General features: G+C 39.2%; 1 protein-coding gene across 1 annotated transcript in view; it reads left to right on the top strand.

Moving 5' to 3' along the window:
- The window catches only part of TSHZ1 (teashirt zinc finger homeobox 1), a 13,485-nt gene extending 3,946 nt beyond the window's left edge, over positions 1 to 9,539 (top strand). Inside the window, exon 2 of the mRNA XM_085323781.1 lies at positions 4,945 to 9,539. Coding sequence (XP_085179907.1) covers positions 4,945 to 8,135 — 3,191 coding nt within the window. The 3' untranslated portion in view covers positions 8,136 to 9,539. The remainder of the gene's footprint in view (positions 1 to 4,944) is intronic.
- The last annotated feature ends 13,560 nt before the right edge of the window (positions 9,540 to 23,099 follow it).

The following is a 23,099-nucleotide window of genomic DNA, read 5'->3' as shown; positions in this document are numbered from 1 at the left end:
GAGAATTTTGGATTCTCTTTTATAAAACTCTCACGGCAGTGTATGCTGGAAACATACATGTAAATGTATTTCTCTCCCCCTCTTCCTCTCTATTTTTTTTTTTTTTGGGTTTGGTTGGGGAGGTTGCCGTTTTTTTTTTTTTTTTTTTTTTTTTTTTTTTTTTTTTTTTTTTTTTTTTTTTTTTTTTTTTTTTTTTTTTTTTTTTTGCACAAGGTATGAAACATGTATGTATGCAATGGAAATCATCACCAGTCTAGTGTGCAGTTTGTGCTAAGTGTCAGTGTGGGCTGTGAAAACTTCTGCAGTTGCTGTCTCCTATTGGCTGGGTAAATAGCAGAAACTGTGGAAATACACCTGTTGTAGAAAGAAGAGTGGACAATGTTCACAGGTTACCACTATTGTTTAGTCCTAGAGCAGGCCCTGATTTAGCAAAGAATTTTAAGTTTAAACCTGTCCCAATTTGTTGAACCTGTTAAATACGTATTTTAGTCTCATTAATTTCAGCATTTAATTGCTTTACTGGATTGTTGTCTAACGTGTTTTTTGCAAATAAAGTTATTTCTTTGGAGGATTTTAAATCAGTCCTTGAAATTGTTTGCTACGTTTAATTTTGTGGACTACTAAAAACAATACTATCATTACTTTTTGTCCTTTCTAAAATAATACATTCAATTCTGCATCACTTTTTTAATGGAAAAGAATACCTCGGCAGAGACAGATTTCTTCCAAACCACCAGTCTGAGGTTAAGAAAAGATCTTATGTGAGAATATTTGTATTTTTAACCACATCCTTACCCTTTGGATGTCTGTCTGTTTTTTCAAACAATGCATGTATATTTATAGTGTAAATATTCTCACTGAAGCAAACAAAATGTGCAGTGCTACTCACATGTACAATATATAGCGCCTCATGTCCACTTACATTAGAATGCACAGCTTTTAACACTGTTCGAAGATGACAGTATATCTGTGGGGAAACACTGACATCCAGAAGGCACATTTTATAGGCAAAAAATATTAGAAAGATTTAAAAAGAAGAAAAGAAATACAAACTGCTCTTCCAATTTTGGTTATGTCTATAATTTGAAGCATTTTCCTTTTTCCAGTGTGTGTTTGCCTTAGTCTCTGCATGTACRTGTGAGAAGAAAAAGAAGGGCTGACGTTATGTTCTGTAATTTCTCCTGCTTCAGATRTAATTTGTGTTGCTTATATGTGCTCTTGATATTTCTGTGTGGTTTCAGTACACACGTAAACCAGCAGAGTCTTTGCAGATGCAGGAATGTCTGGAGAGGATTGCTGAGATTTTTTAGTCACAGAAAGATACATTATATAAAGGCTGTCTGTTGGTCTACCTATTATAGTTTAGACAGATAATCTGAATATCTCTTTTATTTGATGTTGAATAATATTGCTCGTCTCTGCAAGTAATTAGAACATTTTTTCTGTGTTGAAAATTCTAAAGCCTACTTATCTGTCAAATTTCTGTGCAGAGAATTTTTAGTAAAACATACATGTTTTAAAGAGTTAACATTCTTCATTTTCCATGCCTCTGTATTATCTCTAGCAGAAACCTTTTTTTCAGTTAAAGAATTGCATTGACCTTGCAAAATATCATATGTTGATTGTGTTACTATTTGTCTTACAAACATTAGTAGTATTGAATGGAAAAGGTATTGTGTGTATCCTATGGTAACTAGAAGAGTTAATCAAAATCCCTTTGATTGCAGTGACAGAGATTAAACATTTCACATAAACTATTCCCTTTTTGGTTAACAAGCATTATTTCTTTGTGCCTATATATTTTAGATAATGACTGTGCAGGCATGTGGGTATGTATATCAAGTCGATTCGGTTTTTATCAGAATCTGGCTCAAATTCTGAAATCATAGAAAATCAAGAGTCCTGGCCAATTGTATGCATTTCACTCTTACACTGCAGTGTATATTGGTAAAAGAGTGAAGTCAATCTTGTATTAGTCTCAGCAAAACCTAGGAAAGTAAGTGAAAGTTGGAGATTTCACCCTAACATTCAGTTTCTTTGCTTTGACAGTTCAGCACCAACCTTCCATGCAATTTTAATGTTTCTTGTGTGATTTAACTCCTTTTATTTTCATGGAAAAGAAACCTCTCTACCAAATGTAAAAGTGCGAGATTGGTACAGCAGGCCATTATAAATAAAGAGAAAAAACAAATGCCAGTGGCTTAACTAGAGTTTCTACTTAAGCAGATATTTAGATGCTTATATGAGCAATTAAAAAATGTACATCTTTGTGATTTAGAAAAACGTAATGATGATAGTAGCAGATAATTCGCATGGATTCTTGTGTAATACTTTATCAGCTATAGCAACATTCTACATCCTAGAACAATTTTGTGCACCTGTTTATTAAAAATATCGGGAGATGAAAATGAGTAAAAATGGGCATAGTTCCACTGAGGTTAGCAGAATGATAGCTGTTCCTGAAAGCTAAAAATGTGGGCGCCCTCACTTTTCAGCTCCTATTTGGTAACTGCTGATTATTTCTAACTTCCTTTTTTAATAAGAATGCCAGATGGTAACTGTCCATTTCTATCAATTTTAGGTCTCAGAGCTTTTTATTTAGAAGTCATTTCTGAATCAGAAACCATATTCTGTAGTTGTCTGTTATTTGGCTTTCTGAACCTTAAAAAATTATTTCTTTGGTGTTACAAATGACAAGAAACAGGTGTGTTTAATGAGAGAGCTAAGAGATTTTAAACTGTAGCTGTAGTAGGGAGTTCCACTTGCACATGCAGAATTTAGGATTGCAGAGGTACCAGAACTATTGTGTTCAAATTCATGGAAAGTATTACAACACTGACATTATTGAAGCAGACTGGCTTCTTAGTTCTTTTATTATTTCTCTATTTTATTCTTTATTTTATACACTAAATGCATTTTTTAAGAATATCTTTTCTGGTTTTATGATGCTTTTCCTGGTGTCTTCTTGGCCTTTGGCTCCAAGATAATTTTTTCTAGTGACTTCTGTTATACTTGGTCTTCTCGTCCTCAGGCGTCCTTTTAAATACACTTGAAAATACCTGAGGCTGAGAGATTCTATAAGGAATTATGCCCTGCTTAATAATATTTTTTGTAACTAAAGCTAGAATTGTCTTCTGAAATAAACTGATACTTACAGGACACATGAATGTTACAGTGGGCATTGTAAGGTGTTATGGCATTACTTAATACTAGAAGAGCTACTTTTCTATTTTATCTTAAAATATCAGACTAGTTCGGGACTACATTAGGACTATATTACAAAGATGAATACAGAATGCAATACTGGCTATAATACTGTTATTTTATGAGAAAATTCTAAGGATGTTTAAGATAATGTACAGTACTACAATGAGAGAAGGTTCTATTTTTCAGAAAAGAAGTTTAAGAATACATCAGCAGCTGCTTAGGAAAAGGTCGGTTTATGGTTATTCCCTCCCCCCACAATCCAACAAAACCTGAGCTTTGTTAACATGATAATACATATTTTCTTCCTATAACATAGGTGCAGAAATGCCCTTTTTTTCTACTCCTCTTCTATTCATAGAATCATAGAATGGTAGAAGGGACCTCTGGAGATAGTCTAGTCCAATCCTCAGCGTAGCCCATACGGTGACTGAACCCGTGACCTTGGCATTAGCAGCACCATGCTCTAACCAGCTGAGCTAAACCTGCCCCCCAATATTCTTTCAATATTGTACCCTGCAAGGATATAGCTGACTTTTTAACATGGCTTTCTGCAAAGTTCACCTGACGTGGGAATTTTTTTTCTTCCATCTCTGAAATCTATTCACAGTTCATGTTTGTTTTCTACCTTGACTTGCTTACAAATGATCTACATTCTATTATCAGAGTGATTTTTTTAAAGCATCTTTTATAAAACTGGAGGTAAATGTGTACAAGTATGTTTTCTACTGTGCAATGAAAGTATACATTTATCACTTAGGTACATGTAAGCCACTTCTGTGAATTGGGCCCTTGGAGTAAATGTGTTTTGATGTAATGGCCATCTGTTCATGAATATCACATTTGCTAGTTTAAAAAATAGTTTGATGTAGATAAACACATAATTTGGTAAGATTATATAGTTTCACCAGGTGGCAATACAATAGCAAAGTTTGATACTTACTGTAAGCCAATACTGAAGCTGGGAGTGAGGTCTCAAGTTTTATGTTTGTTGCATTTAAAAATTCATCTGTAACATTTACTTGTAGCTGCTGACTGCTGGTTAACACAGCACCCATATCATACTGTAACAGGAGGCAAAATGTATGTCCTAGTCATTCAGGAAAACAGTCATAGCTTTGCTTCCCTTTTCACCCTATAGAGGTGAAAGCTGTTGTACCCTCAAATGGATCCAGTACAAGCAGCCACCAGGAAACCTTGGAACAGTTGACCTGACACTTTTGCCCAGTATGGCTCCATTCGTCAGCTGTCAGTGACATGGAAATGCCCTGGAGGCTGCAGCTCAAGCACCTTTGCTACAAGACAGCCTTGAGGAGATGCAGTTGGTCCAGTGTTAYGAGAGTCTAGGGCTGTTTGGCACAGGTCAGCTGTGCATGTTGCACACACATAATRCAATAAGTATTCGTTGGTATCAGTCCATTTTTTCAGTTGATGCAAACTAGTTTCTAGATTCTTTATTTGACTCTAGTTTTAATACTGTGGTATCTACTGTGGTCCTGGCACATATTTTACTGCTAAAGTCAAAGTTTATTCTTAGATAGCCCTKATACCAAACTGTAGGCAGGACAGAGTGTTGTTGATTTGTAGGTAGAGTGTGTGAGTGCTAGTGAGTTTGGTTTCCGGATATATCTTTGAAATTTTGTTTTATGGTTACTGATTGTAGTACAAAAGACAGCAGCAATGTAAAATGAGCATGTTTGATAACTTTATCTTTTTTTTTTAATCATTTCTGTATTTTAGCATATGTTCCTGAGGAGGAATTGAAAGCAGCAGAAATAGATGAAGACAGTGTAGAAGATGATGGGCTGTCTCTGGACATCCAGGAGAGTGAATATTTGTGCAATGAAGAAGCGGAGATCAAAGAGGCTCAAAGCTACCAGAACTCCCCAGTCAGCACTGCAACTAATCAGGATGCAGGCTATGGTTCGCCGTTTAGTGAAAACAGCGATCAGCTGGCCCATTTCAAAAGCACTTCTTCTAAAGAAGAGAAAGAGGATCCTCAGTGCACAGACAATGTTTCCTATCCACAGGACAGCTTGGCACAAATAAAAGCCGTGTATGCAAATTTGCTTTCAGAGACTTGCTGGTCCAGTTTAGCTTTGGACTTAAAGAAATCCAATCCAACCACCAGCAACAATGGAATCAGCCAGAGTGAAAACACCACCAATACTGACACCAATGCCAATGCCCAGAGTACTAGTACCACCAGTATCAACACTAGTACCAGTACAACTACCAGTAATACTAGTAACAGTAATAGTAACAGTAACAGTGGTGGCTCAGGTTATGACTGGCACCAAGCTGCATTAGCTAAAACTTTGCAGCAGACTTCATCATACGGACTTCTCCCAGAGCCTAGCCTTTTCAGCACTGTACAGCTTTACCGGCAAAACAATAAACTTTATGGGTCTGTGTTCACCGGTGCTAGTAAGTTCCGATGCAAAGACTGCAGCGCAGCCTATGACACACTGGTGGAGCTAACAGTGCACATGAATGAAACTGGACATTACCGTGATGACAACAGAGACAAAGAAGCTGATAAGACCAAACGGTGGTCAAAGCCTAGAAAACGTTCACTTATGGAAATGGAAGGCAAAGAGGATGCCCAAAAAGTGCTGAAGTGCATGTACTGTGGGCATTCATTTGAGTCTTTACAAGACCTCAGTGTCCATATGATAAAAACAAAGCATTACCAGAAAGTGCCTCTGAAGGAGCCAGTACCAGCCATCACTAAATTGGTCCCTTCTACCAAAAAGCGAGCACTTCAGGACTTAGCTTCACCTTGTTCACCTGAGCCAACAGGGATCACTGCAGAAGCTTYGCTGGGTGAATCTGCAAAGGATCAGAAAACTGCCAACCCCTATGTGACTCCAAACAACCGCTATGGCTATCAAAATGGTGCTAGCTACACTTGGCAGTTTGAGGCACGCAAAGCCCAAATATTGAAATGCATGGAATGTGGCAGTTCCCATGACACTTTGCAGCAGCTTACTGCTCACATGATGGTCACTGGTCATTTTTTGAAGGTGACCAATTCTGCTTCTAAAAAAGGCAAACAACTAGTATTGGACCCTGTGGTGGAGGAAAAGATACAGTCTATACCTCTCCCACCCACCACCCACACAAGGCTAGCAGCCTCCAACATTAAAAAACAACCCGATTCTCCAGTGGGCTCCACAAACTCAGAGGAGAAGAAAGACCCTGAAAAGGAAAAGGTGGTTGCCAGTGATACAGAGAAAAAGATCAAAGAAGAGAATGAGGACTCTACAGAAAAATTTGAGCCAACAACTTTGTATCAGTACCTCAGAGAGGAGGATCTAGATGATAGTCCTAAGGGCGGAATAGACATATTGAAATCACTTGAGAACACGGTGACAACAGCTATCAGCAAAGCTCAGAAYGGAGCACCTTCCTGGGGAGGGTATCCTAGTATTCATGCAGCTTACCAGCTCCCGGGAACAGTCAAACCCCTTCAGGCTGCAGTGCAGAGCGTTCAAATGCAGCCATCTTACGCCAGCGGTGTAAAATCACTGTCTTCAGAACACAATGCACTCATCCATTCCCCAGGCAGCCTCACACCTCCACCTCACAAGAGCAATGTGTCTGCTATGGAAGAACTGGTGGAGAAAGTTACAGGTAAAATCAGTGTAAAGAAGGAAGAAAAGCCTTTGGAGAAAGAGAAGAGTTCTCCAGCCAAACCCATGTCACCTGCTGCTAAAGAAAACAAAGACTTCCCCAAATCAGAGGAAATAAGTAACAAACAGCAGCAGAAAAAGAGCTCTGAGACAGAGGTTCAGAAGGGCAAAAAAGATAGTCCAGCAGAAGCACATACACCAAATGGTACAGAGTCACTCAAAGCAAAAGTTGCAAATGGCTGTAACAATTTAGGAATTATCACGGATCATTCACCTGAGCCATCCTTCATTAATCCACTGAGTGCTTTACAGTCCATTATGAATACCCACTTAGGCAAAATTTCTAAGCCAGTAAGCCCCTCTCTGGACCCGTTGGCCATGCTGTACAAAATCAGCAACAGTATGTTGGACAAACCCATTTACCCAACCACTCCGGTCAAGCAGGCTGATCCTATTGACCGGTATTACTATGAGAACAGTGATCAACCTATTGATTTAACCAAGTCCAAAAACAAACCTCTTGTTTCCAGTGTGGCTGACTCTGCCTCTTCTCCACTGAGAGAGAGCGCCCTGCTGGATATTTCCGATATGGTGAAGAACCTCACGGGGCGTTTGACACCCAAGTCTTCAACTCCATCTACCGTATCAGAAAAGTCAGATGCAGATGGGAGCAGTTTTGAGGAAGCYCTGGATGAACTGTCACCAGTACACAAGAGGAAGGGCAGACAGTCCAACTGGAACCCTCAACATCTTCTGATCCTTCAAGCGCAGTTTGCTTCCAGCTTGAGGGAGACCCCAGAAGGCAAATACATTATGTCGGATCTAGGTCCACAAGAGCGGGTACACATCTCTAAGTTTACTGGTCTTTCCATGACCACAATTAGCCACTGGCTGGCCAATGTGAAGTATCAGTTAAGGAGGACAGGTGGAACAAAGTTTTTAAAGAACTTGGACACAGGACATCCTGTTTTCTTTTGCAATGATTGTGCCTCTCAGTTCAGGACTGCTTCTACATACATAAGTCACTTAGAGACACACTTAGGGTTTAGTTTGAAGGATCTATCAAAGTTACCACTAAATCAGATTCAAGAACAGCAGAATGTTTCAAAAGTCCTCGCAAACAAGACTCTGGGCTCACTTGGAATTGCTGAGGAGGACTTAGGCTCCACATTCCAGTGTAAGCTCTGTAACCGAACTTTTGCAAGCAAGCATGCAGTCAAACTGCACCTTAGTAAAACACATGGCAAGTCCCCAGAGGACCATCTGATCTATGTAACTGAGTTAGAAAAACAATAGCGTCCAGGTAAGCAGCCAGGTATGCAAGTGACCACAGGAACATTGCACTAAACTTCTTCATAGTACTGCACTAGGCCTGACCTGAGCCTCTGAAATCAGTCTTACTTTTGTTGCTGAACTGCCTATCTGGACCTTGGTTTTTCTTACACTTATTTTGTAGTTATATTTATATGCTCTTTGTCTGATCTGTGCATGGTTATTTTTTTGTTTTTGTTTTTATTTTTTGTGAGTCAAAGTCTGACCTTTATTTTCAACATCTGTCCTTGATGTTAAGCTATCTTTTGTAGAATATAGTGGGAGACACTATTGAGAGACATTAATTTAGCCGTAAAGAAAGACACAAAGAACAATGATAAAGAGACATCCTAAAATTACAAAGTTGCCATGACAATAAAGGTCACAGAACCTGGTAGTGTCAAGTTTTAACCCTCTGAGAACTGTAATAGCATTTCTGTGCCTTTCCCAATGACTAAATAAGTAAATAAGGAAAAACAAAGGAAAAAAGGCTTAAAGGTATTTCATTCAAATAAAAGCTGTGTCAGAAACAAAACTTATTTTTTTTAAATGAATGAGCTTTTCTTTTTAATGCAGAACTGGTTTGTGAAGAAATTGTGCATGCAGTCCTTGGAAGAAGGAGAGCTGTGTAGTACTCAAGGGGTTAGGAAGCCACAACTATATAAGTTAAATGATGATGATGATGATGATAATTATAATAACAAAAGCAAACCAAGTCGCCACTATGCCCAGACCCTCTGGATGCTGAAAATTGCCACTTTGTGGCAAAAAAAGTATGCAAGCTGTTATTTAAAACAAGTGTAAAAATGCTCTTTTTTTTTCTTTTTTTTCCTTTTTTTTTGTTTCCTGTAAAATACTGCAGTTTATAGTTATTTACAAATGTTAAGCTTTGGTACAAGCTGACCTTTCTATAGTGTGCTGCATTGGTAAATGAAAACAAAACAAAAAATGGGGCAAATGTTGGATTCTGTTCCTTGTAAATTGCCAGCATCAGCTTAAAAAATACATGTTACATATCGTACCATTTTAAACTGTTCAACTTTCTTTGTACCTTCTGGCTGTATGCTTTCTCTTTTAACTTTTTATATTGTCATTTTATATTCGATTTCTGTGTATATAATGTAAAACCACACTTTTTGAATAAAATTTAGTTCCTGCAGCTTGATATAAATAGAGAAATTTTACTGGCACCTGCATCTTTCAAGATGTATGTACTTAAAGGAACTATCTGACAAAAAAAATAAATAAATAAAAATAAAGCAAGCAATGCACTATGAATTATACATTTTGATGTTTTATCATTAATATTGTACAGTACATTTTGGTTCACACAATTAAATCCACTGTTTTCTCAAGTGTAAAATAAACCCACATGCAGTTCTTGATTTACATACATTGTCATGTCGTCATTATTTTGCCTTTGAGGTATTATTTCAGCGATAAGAGGTATCATTTATGTAATCAACCAACAAAATCTTTTTGAAATCATCTCTCACGATCTGTATGCTGACATGTTTCATTCTAAACCATAATACTAAATCTTAAAAGAGATTTGCAGTAGATACATACTCTGAAAGGTACAAAATCTTTGGGGCTTTATCAATTAGTGGTGGGCATTCTGTTCATCACTGAAGTTGAAGAAGGGGGCTGCAAGGTTTTTGCTAAGTTAATCTTCCTATGCTGTTTGACTGTAGTCGTAGTCACTTTCTGTGTGCATTCAAAAACCGTCTCCTCCCTTCTTTCTCAGGCAAAACACCTTTCGGTTTCAACAGTTACATAGTAAGATGCTGTGGCTTCTGCCCCTGTAGTCTGTTGAATACTGTGGTACCTGCCTTTCTGGCAGCAGTGAAGACCTCTGAGGCTTTGACACCAGTTTTTACTTACAGTACAAGAAGACAGACCTGTGTTTCTCTGTACTTTTTAAATATTACATTTTGAGGTAAGCTGAGTGCTATCATATCAGGTGTTTCCCGTAATCTTTATTTCTGTTCTGTTGAATGCAGATGTCATTTAGAATGTAAAAGAGAGCTGTCAGAGCCTTCAGTACTCTATCTCCTGAGTGCTTTGACAGTTACAGTGTATGAAAGCCTGGGATCTGCTATCCATTACACTTTTTGGAGGGGCTATTAAATATGAGGACCTAGTGGGGTTTGCTTTCACTTAGTATTAGTGATACTGTTGTGGTATATATACTTGTATTTACATATTTATACATTTCTTCTCAGTTCTTCTGAAAGATATAGTATATTTGCTTCCCCATACAGCACAATTCTATTTCTAATCTATGCATTATTTACAGCCCCAGAAATACCCATGCATTGTTCTGTTTCCTGCAAAAGGCTAGGTCCAGGTCAGCTGTATTTACATATTATTTCTACTACTGCAGGAAAGTGCCATGAGGCTTTTTAAATGTCCCTTACTTTCTTCATTGGTAAATACCTTTGTCCTTCAGGGGATCTAGCCACTGAGACAGTTCAATTACTGGATGATTATGTACTTTGGGCCCCAGGGGTAGTAAGGAAGAGTAACAGTGAGACCTGTGGCAGTAACACTGAGTCTTTAAATAATAACCCTTTGAAGTTTTGTTTGTTTACCATAGGCTTGCAAACGTGTGATTATAAGGTATGCTGTATTACATTGCAGTAGTGGGTGAAAAGGTTGAAAGGGAGAAATAATAGCTCTAAAGTGGGTTTGAACCTAATGTAAATCCATTAAAACTCATTTTGAAACGTGGCATGTAAAGTGAGTTCTCAACACCAGGTGACTCCCTTGAGAGGTGTTTATGACATTGCTAAATCCGTTCAGTTCTGATAGCTTCAGAATTGGACAATCACTCATCATCCGTGCCAGTGTCTGAAGAAAGTCCATTTAGAATAAAGTAGCAGTTTTATCTGGCGACTCTGCTGATGTAACACTTTCTAAGACTGAAATATAAAGTGGATGAAAATTTGAGTGCTCTCATGTTTTACTTGCTTAACAAAATGAAGCATGGAGACAATATGATCTTTAATCTATTTTGCAGCTTTTATTTGAATGTTGTGTTTTTGAGTAAGTTCCTTTTGAATAAGTTCCATTTTATTTTAATTGAGCACAAGTTGTTAAAACTGTGTTAATCTTTTCCTTAAAGCTAGTTTGCAGGTTAATTTCCTCTTTATTTCAGTAACATTTCAACAAAGGTAAGTTTTTGCTATTCTAATAGTAGATGCTAAAGTTACTACATAGAAGTGACACATAATCTTTCAGGATCTGCTCTTGAGGAAAAGAAGTGTAAAAGCATCAAAACCTGTTGGATGTTCTATAAGYGTATATACTTATTTTGTGACATATCCAAAGTCCATTGTACCTGTTTTTTTTCCAAAGGCCAGTACAGCCACATTTTTCTGCAATACATTGCTGATGTTTACCTATTTGTTTATATCTGTTCTTTGAGGGGAAAATACTGGTTTGTGTATTTTACAGATTTGATTTCTGCTTCTGTGCATTTTTCTGAATTACTGTTTTGAACCTGATGCAAACCATTGGCATCCAAGAAATCTGTGTATGGATAATGTTAGTCCTGAATGAAATGAAGTTTTTTTCTTCTAATAGCATTTAGTTGGATATTCACTAATGTCTTCTACAACATAACTTTGTTATGATTTTCTCTGCATAGTTATGCTTGTAATAATGACACCAAACTTAAATCTGTCCTTATCATAGAGGCCACTAAAATGCAATTGCAATCAAGTATAAATGCATAAAAATAAAGGCATTATCTTGCTTTTGACTAATTAATGCACAATAGATTAGCTTTTGCCTACAGTTTGCAAACCTATCTCAAATTTGAGCACATTAGATTCCTTAAAAAATAAATCAGGGATCCTGGGTAGGATGTGTCTAAGGAGAGGCCAGTTTCCATGTGGAGTGTTCCAGCAGCTCCATAGATGTTGATCTCCTGGCTGATTCAGTATCAAGTTACTCTTCTTCCATCAAAGTAGCAGGAAGCAGGATTTTACCATCTGTTCTCTGAAATTTAGAACAGAGTCTTTTTCTGTCCATGCATGAAAACAGAATGCTAACCCTAACTAACTGACCAGATAATAATTTTGATAATTTGACTCTTCTAAATTTTTATGTTCCCTGCTGTTCTGATTGAATTTCTTCACATTGTGTTTCATGTTGCTTTATGCAGTGTTTTTCTTCACCATTGCATAATCACCTTCATCCTACTGATAGCTGTAGAGAACACATTTTGTTAGCCTTTTGAGATGAAAGATGGTCTTTTAAGAAAAAGATGATATTGTAACTCAGTGAAAATACTGATATTCAAAACTGGGAGTGTTATGAAAAAGGAGAACATTTTACAAGTTTGTTTAAATGGTACAGGTTATCTAAGGTTAGCATTATTTGCGAAAAATGTTTTTCTATCCAGCATCTTCATTAGCTTTGTTTATGACTAGCAACGTAGCAAAACCAATTTTAGAATAGTTGGGCACCAAGAAATCGGAACAGCAAACACTGGTACGTGGCTAATGGACCTTTTCAGTTTCAGGCAACCAACATTAGAGTAGATGGTGATTATAAAAGCTTTAGACCTTCCCACTGAAAATGAGGAACTCTAGGTATTCTATCATAAAAATATTCTATCATAAAAATAACTTTTTTCTTTCTTTCTTTTTTCTTTCTTTCTTTCTTTTTTCTTTTTCTTTTTTTTTTTTTTTTTTTACACTCTTCTCAGTCCTGACTAGTGACCTACTGAGCCAGGGTCAGCATGGTCAAAATGTGTCTAGTAGGTTTTAATCCAAATTACTGTGGTTGGTACCTCTATTTTTCTCTTCTGTGTTAAAAATATGATCTTCAAATTTGGTTGGTTGTGGCCCAACTGTCAGGTTTTTTACATTTCTTATTTTTGGGTTTAGGGGAAGGATTAACTGCTAGAATTATTTATTCTTTTGCAAAAGCATTTCTCTAAATTGTTCAGGGTGTAACGGGATGACCATTAGTACCCAATTTTAAACAAATTTTATATAGTATAGTGTTCTGTATTTCTCTGCTGAATGATTATGCCTCCACTGTCTGAAGAAGGAGGTTAAAGCTTGATGGGTTCCTGACTAGGCTTGTGAGATGTAGGACATCTATAGCTTAACACCATACGGCCACTATAGTAGGGATGGCTAAAGTCTAATTGCCTGTAACCCATCTCTCCTGTACAAAGAGCCCAGTGCAGATCAGAACAGCTTACATGATGAAACCTTAAGGGCTGATCAGACATATGGGGCAAACTCATGCATGGTGCAGTTTAGGAGCAAATGTGAGCCAACCTTGAGGGGCACACAGGTGGAGGTGATCCCTTTAGGCCCTCATGACAGCATGTCAAAAGCCTGCTCCTTAGAGCAGGTACAAACTGAAGTTATTATCTGAGCTTGTTAAGTACAAAAGTTGAGTGGTACCCATAGTTTCTACCCAAAAGATGGCACACATAAAGGTCAAATTCCAGAGAGCAGCTTGTTAAAAATCATCATCAGGAATAGTGCCCAAATCTCTTGGCCAGCAGGTAGGTGCCTAGCCACTAGAGCATGCTCTCAGGGACAGTTCCTTTCTCCCCAGAACGTTTATAATCAACWCAAGGCAAGCAGTTGAGTTCAGTCCAGCAACATCTGAGGCAGAAGATCCACTAGCTAAGTGTGAGCAGTTTGTTTCAAATAAGACTGCTAGTGGACTACTGAGTGTTAAATCAGTTTGGCAAAACGTATTAACCTGCCAGCTGGCAATTCCGCTTCATTATATCATACTGTGTATCGTCATGCTCAAAATCCCTTCACCCTTTGACATTTCTTTTCAGAGTAGCTTGGATATTTGACTGCATAGTGCTGGGATCAAATACTAGTCCGGCTGAATTTGAATTTGAAATGGTGAGTTTTTGTATTTTTAAATGGCATGATACATTGCTGTGTCTTGGAAATGGACGTAGGCTTCTTCAGATCTAGACACAGATTGGATCACGTACCATTTGCCATCATTCTGCAGCTAGTGGAGACCACTACTGTAAAATTCTGAAGACTGCCCGTGGAATTAAGACGCAGCTAGGAAAAAATGGGTTTTCTGCTGTGCATACCTCTCCCTCAAACCCCACCCTGTAATACCACATATTGTATTTGGATTTACAGAAAGATTATGCTTTAACCTGAACATTTCTGTGTAGCAATGTTCTGTTAAAACTAGCATTTTTCTTCAAGTCCTGATTATACTTAGTTTATCACTGCGAGGTTCCAACATGTAACATCTTATTTGTTGTCATGGAAGCAGTGTTACAAGCTCAGTGTCAGGAACATCCTCTCCCCCCACCCCAGCCTCCARCATAGCAGGGATAACTAACTGGCAGAGTGGCTCTGTGAGTCACCATCTTTCTGCAAGGAGGATGAGGGGCACTGGGTGGGAAAGAATGGAGCAGCTGGGGAATTTGATCTTGGTGAAAGGGAGCTAAATTTTACTGTTTCTGGATAACCTCTGTACTTCAACTGAACCAGTTATGCCCTGGAATACAAAAAATGGCTCTTAAAAATGCTGTCTTTTGGCTGCAGTCTTTGGCATCTCATTGCTTAGTGCTTATAAAGGTGAAAAAGCTGTGTAGCAGATCATTTCTATTCATCATAGGTTAGAGGGGAAAGCTACACCCTTTGTAGGTAGGGTGTGAGATTCATTAATGATTTTTCTCACTGATGTAAGTTACTCCACTGGCATTTTCATTCTGCACTTTTTTTTTTTTCAGTTCAGACTAAACAACTTTGGAAGCAATTTAAGCAAAACTGGAAGGAGCCACTTTTGGTCTGCAATAAGAAAAACTGCCCAGAGTTGCTGTGGCCAGGAACCTGCTTTACTGTAGTGGTGTAACTATAGTGATTTAACTGGAAAAGTCTCCCTGTAAACAAACTCTAAGCTTATTATTGTGCAAATTCTGTAACTAAAAACATTGCAGCCTCAGACATTGCCCCAAATTGGTATATTGCTTGGTAGTCCAAGGTCAAACAAACTCAGCGTCTTTGCAATGGGCACAGTGTATTAATAATTATATATAGTAGTATCAGAGTGTGTAGCATGATGATAAAATGTGGTTCAAGGATGCACTGTATAGCACATTTCTTTTTGCAGTCATGTGTGTCTTCATCTTCAAGGGAGAGCTGTATTCTTAGCTGCCTCCAAAGTGCTATCTTGCTAAAGTTTGTGGCATTTAGCTTTAACTTTCTCTACTGTTTCCCATTGTTACTTTTCTGTGGTGGGTTATTGCAAAAAATTAAATAGCTTAGCTCTAAAAAAGGCAGCAAGTCTAGACTTAACATTACATGAGGATCCTCTGCCCAACTTTTGGAGGTTGGTGAGTGTCATACTTCGCATTTTTTAAGCCTGCTTTCAAAACTGGGAATCTGGTAAAGTGCAAAGAAGAAACAGGACTGAGGAATGAGTAAGAACAGATTCTAATGATCCACTGCTATCAAAAGGAAAAAAGCAGCAAGAAAAATAATTGGATCTTTGAGATSTACTGTGAGAAGAAGGAAAAGATGGGAAAATAAGTGGTAGGAGCATAATTGTATTAGCAAGAGCAGAGGCCAGGGTTTTTGAAAGGTAAGACTGAGAAGAGTGAAAACAGGAAGTCTGGAAGTCTTCGCCTGACAGGAAGCAGAAGGGGACCTAGCTAGGTTAAGCTCAAAGGAGCTCTGTGCTGAGAGATACGAGCATGCCTGAGTGATGTCCAGGAGGCTCTCTGCCCTGGTGCGGAAGTCATAGAATGAGGAGGCTGAATGTGTTTCAGGRGGGAAACAAGGTTTTATAGTGGACGGATGAAGTATTTAATATAAAGACTTCACAATTTGAGAGTGAGGATTGTCTGTTTGGAAGCTGGAGGGTCATAGTGAGGGAAAGATAAGGAGGGAAGCTGGAGTGAACAGTCTTAGTCTCAGAAATGTGGTGGTGAGTGCAACTTACCTAGTGTTGCAGAAGACAGAGAGGAACAGCGAGGAAAGCTTTGCATGGGGGAAATTTGACAGCTGTTTCATTGTTACTGCTTTTTTTTTTCCCCCACTTGCATCTTTCTAAGAACAATAACTACATCAATTTTTTATTGCAATGGCAATCAGGTCCAGGGACCTGACTGTGCTGGTTAGTGTAAAAGCACATAGTAGCAGAAGTTACCATCTAATTTAAGACAAGACATAGCAAGTGCATGTAAAAGCAGTCAGAAACAGGGGAAAAGGTGGTGCAATTTCATAGACTAGTAATGGGCACAAACTGAGGCTTGTGAGTCATTTAATTTTTAAAGACATTATAATAGATATGTTGCAGTCTCTGCTGGTCATCCACCTAGCTGCGCTCAGTTGGTAACGTCCCGATTGATATCTGGGCATCATTTTAAATGAGCACTTAAGGTTGAGTATCAAGGGAAGGTATTTATAGTTTCAGCAGGGTGGGTTGATAGCTATTCCAACCCCAGATGGGAATTGGATTACATGACAGATCAGGCTGCCTTCCAATTTTATCCAATACTAACGATAAGGCGGGGTAGGGGGGGAGGGAGGAGGACAGCTGCAACTATATAGTCCTTTTAGGGTTAAAGATCCTAATGCTTTAAAGAGAATGTCTAAAAGAAAATTTCTTTCTGAAATAATTTATGGAAATGCCGTGCTCCCTTTGAAGGTTCCATGTCACTGCATGGCACTACGCAATGTTCTCTTTCTTCACCTGTCAGGCAAGGACCACCTCGAAGAGTCTCACTGCTGATTACTAGTTAATTGTCATTAATAAGTGACAACTGACATTATGGGGGCTTAATGCAGAGAGAACAGAAAAGAGCCACAGATATTCTAATGAGCTGACTCCTACGTGCCCTCTATTGTTGTCGAAAATGAGGAGCTGTCGTCATTGTTCAGGAGATGGGCTTCAATTGCTCTGGAAAAATATTCTCTTTTAATTTCTTTATGCATAGATAATTCCTGGTGCACTCTCTCTCCCTCTCTCCGTCTGTCTCTCTTGCTCTTTCTCTCTCTCTCTCTCTCATACACGCAAACACCTTTCTATGAACACACTGAAAACTTCCACTGGTGATGTACAATATGTATTAAGCCACAGTAAAGCTTTTTAAGTGCTTTGATTTCGATACACGTGTGTGAACACATGTATACACACATGCACACAGAGTATATACAAACCATCAAGATGGTTAATTTATTTTAAGAATGAGGAAAAAGGTGGGCAGGGAGAATTTCATTAAGGAAAGGAAACAAAACAGGATGGTCAAGATTATGTGAGCCGATGTTTTAAGTTAGAAACAGGGAAGCCCTGGTTTGTTGCTAGTGTGAGCAATTTTGAAATTATGGTAATGAATGCACACAGATTTTCAATACAAGTACCTAAAATTAGGCCTTTGCTCCTTCTGTAACTAGTAACTAAATAACTTCGTGATTCTCAAAACTGTCAAACAGCCAGAAGCTCCCTGGGAGGTGGTGGTGGCTGCGGATGCTCCACACTGCTGAAAATCAAATTCATTTTTTGCACACTTTCTGAAAATCTCAGCCAGCAGAGGGCCAGACATTTGGGGGAAATGATATAATTAGGCATAAAACTCTTGGCTGCATTTCCAGAGAGTGTTTTAAAAACTATAATTTATGTTTCTTTCAGCTTGCACCAAACAAGGATGATCAATATAGAATAAATTAACTTCTGAACAATGCTGGATGAAATGTATATCAAAAAGATAAAATTTATTTCTTTGCATATTTGCAATAAGCAGAGTTGCTGAGGGTGCTGCGTGGGGTCAATTACCAGTGAGAGCCTGTGCAAAACTCATGGGATCACCAGTGATGCTTCAGTTAAAAGTTTAGGTGAAGTGAACTGCATCCAGCAGTGTTGTTATGATGACACCAGTTTCTCCTACCAATTTTGAAGCAACACAATCACCTATATCAAATCTCTGAGTGTGGCCAGTACTTGAGGTCTAAATTGTAGAAGAGAATTTTTCTGGTTTTATCAGTAAAAATTCCAAAGTCTCCGTTCTGCAACAGCGAAGTGCATGTCTGTACAGCTCTCTAACATTTAAGGTTACATGGGTTTGCCTGAGAAGTGGCTTATCCAGTGTCTTTCAACCTGTACAAAGGGGAGAGCCTTGCATTTTAAATAGAATTTTACTTCCATTGCCTAGCTCAAGTTTAAAACTTCAGACTCATAGAAGAGAATATGAAAATGAGATGCCTCTCTTATATTGTGCTTGGAGCGAAGACATTCATTAGCATTCTCTGTCTTACTGCCTGCCAAGGCCCAAACAAAAGATACAGTGTGGAACAATGGCCTGAAATGAGGAACACAACCGAAGCAGCAGTGCAGGAAGCCTGCCATGATTCAGGCACCTGGAGCCAACATATCTAGTGGCTTGAGCACATGTGTGGAAGGGCAAAACCAATGATGGTAGGTCATCGTTTTGTTTTCTGCTGGGCTTCCCATTGAAGTCAATGAATATTATGCCTTATGTTCCCATAGTACAATTTGATGGATTCTAATTCCCAGCTCTGTATSTGGCCTTGGATATGACCCCTCTGTGGCTGAATTTACCTAAGAGATAAGATAATGCCTTTATGGCAGAGAAGGAGCATACTGTAATCTGTGGTGAAAGAGTTTGTAATAGTGTGCTGGCATTTCTTGACATTGCCAGTGTCTTTTCAGTTACTGCACTGTCTTTAACATTTTCTTTTGGAGAAGGCAGTTGAAAAGATCACAGTCCAAGCCATTTCAGTTCCTGAGGCAAGAGGTCAGCTTGGTGCTCTTTGTGGTACTCCTCTACCTTCTTACCCTCTGGGTTAGGAAGCTCCCACTGCCCACCACTAAGCTCAGGCTAGGGTCACAGCTGCCAGGGCAATTTCACATCCAAATCTATCACAACAGTTGTTACTGTCCTCGTACTTCTTCCCTTCCTGCTTCGTTTCTAGTTGTAGCAAAACAGTGTTGGCAGCTTCTGGGAACTTCTTTGCCTCCTGGACCCAGCAAATCTGATTTTGGTTATCAGTGATGTCAGCTGAAGTTATTACGTTGATTGGAATGGGGCTTTAGGTAGACTGGGTGTTTTATTGCTTAATACTGTTGATCTTATTAGTGGTACTGGAATGTAGCAAAAACTGATAGACCTGTTCCTGAATAGAGTCATGTCCTTCTTTTTAGAGAGTCCTCTGGCATAAACTTTAACAATTGCTCTCCTGCCCTACGTACTTTTTCCCTCTCAAATGAGAGTCATTAACCTTATTGTCATTGTGTATGTGTACTAGAGATTGTCACTCAAGATCTTTTAGATGCTCTAGCAAACACTGTTAAATTACTACAACTCTGGCTATGGTATTCTTCTTTAAATAATTTACAGTCATTAAAATGACATCAGACTATCTCCAGTTCTGGCATTCTTTCCAGTTGCTGTCTTTCAGATGTCTATGTGGGATGAAGGTAAAGCTGGATCTGTAATGATGGATGTCCCTTACAGAAAGTGGTTTAGAATAACCCAGAACAGACAGCAAAACCAAAACTGGAGATAGTCTTATCTTACTTTTAGAGCTGTAAATTATTTAAGGGAGCTCTCCAGCTCCAGGAAACTGAGGTTACAGCAAATACTATGCTTCCTGTATGGCTATTTTTCTTGTGTCAGGTGGTGTGGCAGAGTTTATTCACAGGCGTTCAGGGGCTGTGGAAATAATCAGCAAATGAGCGAAGTATTTCATTTTCTTTTGCTATTTCTCATGTCAGATTTGTAGAGATCTGAGGTCTGACGTTTAGGGTCCTTTGCATTGAATTCAGGTCCATAAAAATCCCCTTGATGGCTAGAAAATGTGCTGAACTAATAGACGCATTGTCAATAGAGATTATTAAGACTTCACAAAATGCTCCGAGTAACAACATATCATTTATCTAATCAAATGCAAGATGGTCCAGTCCAATGATTGTTAATAAATAACTAACTCAAGAAACAACACAATGAAGCTGTGCTACATGAAGTGCTCAGTGATTGCTTGTGCAGTCTGTCTTGCCCTGTCTGGCGTCCCCCCTTCCTTCTCCACACATCCTTGCTTGCTCTATAAAATATACATGAAAACAAGCTGGGATAACAAATACATATATCTGCTGCTGATACTTAAGAGGAAGGCTCTACATTATTTTGGAGGGGGCTGCCTGATTGATAGCGATAGGAGGAGGGGAGAGGGTGCCACAGCTCCTGGGCTCACCTTCCGTGTGTCCTCTGCAGGGAGCACCGGGAGAGAAGGCCCCCCCCAAAGAGCAGGTCAGAGCAGCAGCTTCCTTTAGCCCGCTGGAGTCCACGTCTCTCTGTTGCCTGCACTGGCAACTGTGCAGACTCAAATGCAGCTCGTCTTTCCCTCTCTGCCTCCCCCAGGTCAGCGGTGAGGCCTCCAAAGACATATGCAGCAATCCTCTTTCCAGGGAGATGCCTCCAGGATTCTTTGGTCACCAGAGGGCATGTGGGCACCCTCCCCTCCCCCAATCCTCAAAGCGCAAAATCCTGCTGCCTTTAGTAACCAATACTGAGACAGGGAGGAAGAAGAAAGAAAGGATCACTAAGARTTGAACAACTGTTCATATCAGTATGTTAATTTCTAGAATTTAGAGGTGGAAAAAGTATGGCTTTTGTTCCTGTAATAACTTTTGCCTTTGGTTTCTTTTTAATACTATGCTGATGGTAAGTAGGTAAAAATCATAATCATTTGTGAAAAAGCATTTTTAACATACTGTATATAACAGTATCAGGAGATGGGGTAGAATTTCAAAGTGGTACTTTTCTTTAGTTCCTTCCCTTTCAATAGCTGTTGTTTTGATTACTCTATGCCTTAGGCTATCATTAGAATCTTTTTGTGTGTGGAAGTATTAAGTCCATAAATATGAAAATAAGCCTGTAATTGACCCATGGACTGAATTTATTTCCATTAGATTCTTCTGCTAGTATAAAAAGCACAAACTGGAAGAGTGGTATTTATGTGTGTATGAAGCTCCCCAGCACTGATGGTATATCATATATTTGATAACAAGSTTATGCTCTTAAAGGGACTACTCAGCAAGACAGGGTGGGGAAAACAGGTGTCTTATTTTAGTTTTGAAAGCAAAACTGGGTACAGGCATAAAATACAYGCACAGCACATACCATTATTTTGATTAATCGGACTGCTAGAGAACAGCTTATAATGAAAGCTGATCAGCATGTCCCAGTCAGTCTCATTAGATACCTCCGCAAACACCTGGAGAAAGGCAGRGAGTGGAGGGTACTTTGGAGCCGAGAGGAGCTGAGCGATCTGCTACTGAAAACACCAGGGTTGCCACACCTGCTTGTGTGCTTTCGCGGAGCTTTACAGTATGCGGGGAGGTTTCTCAGTTAAAAGGAACATAAAGCTCAGCTGCCTTCTGGGGAGGTTATGTGCTGTTGCAGTGCCCCATGCATCATGCGTAATATTCCAGTTGTTGCCTCTGCTTGTAGCCACAGCTGTAGTTTTGCTGAGCTACTACATAAAGTTTTCCAGGGTTGGGCCTTTTTTTTTTTTTTCCTTTTCCTTTCCTTCTGGATTTTTCCACSTTCCCATTGTGTGAAGGGGCCATATGGTGCAGCTATTACATCAGGACCTGCAGGCAGTTCCCGTTCAGACATTACGCTGAAGTAGGGCTGCACTTCGAAGAAGGAAAAGGAGAGAGTGGGAGGGACTACTTCAAAGAACAACCTTCCCCCTGCCTCGGGGTCTTCAGGCCTTTTGCCATGTACTACGCACCCCCCACCAGAGCCCCATGACTGTCCACCACAACCTGCTTTCTCGGAATGACACGAGCCCCCGCCTGGAGAGCGCCCAGTTGCCCGGCTCTGTAGTCCTCACCAAGGTCAGTCTGGCAGGGGCGTTACAGCTTCCTCAGCGTCTGGCTCGGGTAACAACATTCTGCTTCCTCCTGTCACTTTAGTGTGGGAGGTGTGTGGCATGGTACAGAAGGTATGTATGTGTTTCTAGATGCATATATATATATATTTTCCCCAATCTCTCTCTCCTCTTTTTTTCCTCCATGTGTTAGTAACTGACCATTAAWATAGCCCAAAGGGAATCAAACAATTATACAAAGTATTATTGAGACATTGAAGTTTTTGTTCATCTATTAGACTTAAAACAGGTCTAAATTTGTATCAAAAGGGTTAAAATTGGAAAGAGATCTTTGAACAGCCTTTCTATTTGTTTCTTCCAGTAGCTGTAGCRATCATTATTAGCCGTACTTTAAATTAATGGCCAATTGTCCTATCATCGTCTAAGAAATATGATGAGCTGTGAAACCAATCCCAAACAAGATCCTGAGTACTTAGCACATCTAATTAAAAATAAAGAAATGAAATGGTGGCAAACAAAATAGGTATCTGGTCTCTAGACAGTGCTGTGAAAAGCAGACAGGAGGCCAGGTTGTGAAACTCTTCTCCCATCAAACAGGAAGCCTCTACAGTACAGGCTACAAAGAGGTACCTACAGAAATTATCCAGAACATTAATTACCTTCTTGGCCATGAGTTCCCCTCCATGTGTGACCTTCCTGCTGTTAGCTAGGATCACATTACTTCACAAAAGTGATCTCAGATCAGCACATACTAGAATGTGCGCACAGAGCAAGCATGGCACAAGTAAGCCACGCTTTCCATCCGTGGATGTGGTTCATTCAAAATGAAGTCATACCAGCACTTACAATGAGGAGCACCTTCTGCATTGGTGATTTGTTTGCTTGTTTTGGCAGGTAAATAAAAATAAGAGCATAACATTGGCTAGATATTGCGAACACCTCCTTTCTTAATTGTTATGTGGTACTGTGACCAAGTTTAAAGAAACTGCTGCTCTACCTTAGAAATCTCAGAAACCAGAGCAGAACATCCAGCTTCACTGTTGGAAACTCATTAACCATCAACCTGGCACAAGCAGGC

The sequence above is a fragment of the Rhea americana genome, unplaced genomic scaffold, assembly GCF_003343005.1.
Source record: "Rhea americana isolate MKP2758 unplaced genomic scaffold, rheAme1 scaffold_87, whole genome shotgun sequence".
Taxonomy (NCBI): Eukaryota; Metazoa; Chordata; class Aves; order Rheiformes; family Rheidae; genus Rhea; species Rhea americana.
Note: the sequence above shows the minus strand (reverse complement) of the source record. Positions and strands in the feature narration are given on the sequence as shown.